Source organism: Palaemon carinicauda, chromosome 8 (assembly GCF_036898095.1).
Source record: "Palaemon carinicauda isolate YSFRI2023 chromosome 8, ASM3689809v2, whole genome shotgun sequence".
In the NCBI taxonomy this organism is placed as follows: domain Eukaryota; kingdom Metazoa; phylum Arthropoda; class Malacostraca; order Decapoda; family Palaemonidae; genus Palaemon; species Palaemon carinicauda.
The window spans coordinates 141,955,833-141,958,332 of NC_090732.1; the positions used below are offsets into that span (position 1 = coordinate 141,955,833).

At 36.9% G+C, this 2,500-nt stretch overlaps 1 protein-coding gene and 1 long non-coding RNA gene across 2 annotated transcripts in view; one reads left to right on the forward strand and one right to left on the reverse strand.

Annotated features, from left to right (window-relative positions):
- Positions 1-2,500, reverse strand: part of LOC137645996 (uncharacterized) — a 137,874-nt gene that overhangs the window by 43,192 nt on the left and 92,182 nt on the right. The window lies entirely within an intron of this gene.
- The window catches only part of LOC137644749 (uncharacterized), a 69,989-nt gene that overhangs the window by 37,563 nt on the left and 29,926 nt on the right, over positions 1-2,500 (forward strand). Inside the window, exon 2 of the mRNA XM_068377645.1 lies at positions 2,156-2,296. Coding sequence (XP_068233746.1) covers positions 2,156-2,296 — 141 coding nt within the window. The remainder of the gene's footprint in view (positions 1-2,155; positions 2,297-2,500) is intronic.

A 2,500-nucleotide genomic window follows, 5' to 3' on the forward strand; every position in this document is an offset into this window, starting at 1 on the left:
TCATTGTGCTGTTATATGTAACATAACATCAATCTCCACAATATTTCATATAACAAGGAGGCTTTGTCTTTAATAACAATAATTTATATCAAAAGGTGGGCACGGATACACTCAAACAACTTTGAGACATAGGAATGTAACTTATGGAGCCAAAGAACGAAAAGGGCACAGGCCTATACAGCATACGTGCCAGGTAGTCTTGGCTGAAGCTTGCAATCTTCAATGGCTCCGATCGTTAATGCTTTCACCACGCACCTCTTTCCGCCTTAGGATCGCTTTCAACCCACTACAGTCGACTAGTTGCAATGCACCTCACTTTCTGCTCAGGTCAACAGAAGCAAAATGTTATCAAATGGGACGTGTTTGGAGCATTCCAACTTTCGACTGACCCGAGCTCAGAACATGAAGTAGTGGATTTGGATGCGTAAAAATAGGCCATATAGCTCAGTGCTAGGACTAGGAAGTTCATTCAATGCTGAGATGCAACTAGATGAAACCCCACATTGCACTGTGGAGACAATCTTAAAAGAAATTGGAAAGAGAAATTTATTATGGAAATAGGCAGGTTAAAACCTGTCTAACGGGTTGGTGCAGCTAATGGCCGTGGAGACATTAGGAGAATCATTTGGTGATGCAAAGACTTGCTGAGTATGAGGTACACTGTTGACATTACTCCCTAAGAGGACATAAATCATTGGGCAAGTAGCGAGTGATCCCCATCTCGTCTTATCTCAGGAGGTTCACATGAATAGTTTTAAACAGTTTTCCAGATCACAGTCCTATTTTCATGCAAAGGTTTCGAAATCTTCCTACTTATATGATTTATGGAGCCAATAGAATCGCAAATGAATTGTTTCAATCGGTGTAATAGCCTTCCCCAAACTAGCAGCAATAATTCTAAGCAAAGTCACAACATGTATATATTAAAGATCTTTTATAGCGATGGGTCCGGGAACTACTGTATATGCGAGATTTTAAATGGACCTTCTAAATGCCTATTCTGGCAGTCTTTGATTTACGTATTTTAGGAGAAGCCAAAATTCATATTTGGTGCAAGGAATTCCGTTCCGTCTGTCTTTGGGTTACTTTTATGTGAATGATCATAAATATTGAATATTTCAGTAGATCGATAGTTAGGAAGATAAGCATAATGGTACTTATACCAGAAGTAAGCTTGCATGAATGTATGCTATGCATGGATAAATACTTACTTTGTAAGCAACATTACAGATTTGTTGATAATTTTCGTTATTTATGAGTTTTTTCATTATTATTTAGATACCTCGTACATGTAGGCTACTCAGCATATGCGTAAAAACTAACTTGGTTTCAATCTGCGGCACTAACAAGTACACATTTTCGCTATCGTTTTATTATTATTATTATTATTATTATTATTATTATTATTATTATTATTATTATTAGCTAAGCTACAACCCTAGTTAGAAAAGCAGGATACTATAAGCCCAGGGGCTCCAACATGGAAAAAATAGCCCAGTGAGGAAGGGAAATATGAAAATATACTACAAGAGAAGTAATGAACGATTAAAATAAAACACTTTAAGAACAGTGACAACATTAAAACGGATCTTTCATATTTAAACTATAAAAAGAGACTTATGTCAGCCTGTTTATCATAAAAGCATTTGCTGCAAGTTTGAACTTTTGACGTTCTACCGACTCAACTACCCGATTAGGAAGATTATTCCACAACTTGGTAACAGCCGGAATAAAATTTCTAGAATACTGTGTAGTATTAAACCTCATGGTGGCAAAATGAATTAACTGCATACATAGTATTCATAACAGGATGGTACTGTCCGGGATATGAATGTAATGAGTGACGATATAGCAGCAAAAAAAAAAAAAAAAAAAAATGATTCTCTACCAATGAAAAATAAGCAAAACAGAAGGAACGGTTGGTAATAAGGAACTGATACTTTAGTTAGTTTCATTTCCTTTCCAGAGTGCCTGCACAAGCTATGGCCCCAATACAGGTCCACCGTGAGTATCTTTCCATTACTTGCTTAGTTTTGAGACAATACAAGGGAGCGAAATAAAATTTATTGTCGTATAGCAATACAGATTTGATTAACCATGTCGTTTTCACAAATAATCGTTATTCATTTTCGCTCTTTAAAATTGTATTCAACAGCTGCCAATGAAGAAGGCAAAGTGGCGGAATTAAAAGAAGAAGAAGAAGAAGAGGGAAAGGGAAACGAGGAGGAAGAAGATGAGGTCAACGACAATGATGATGGAAATGAGTCCAATGAAGACCAGTCATCAAACAAAGGAGGTCAGGTTAAAAAAAGGAGGTACTCGATGCATCTTTCAATATCCTTGTGTAGGCTGAAGCATATAAGAAATACCACCTATAATAAAGGGCTGGAATATAAACCCGTACTAGTCGGAGAGCAACTGTAATTGTTATCTATGGCCGAGTAGGCCTACTTGTCAATCACGTACATATTCAATTACCATGCACAAGCACAAGGAACTG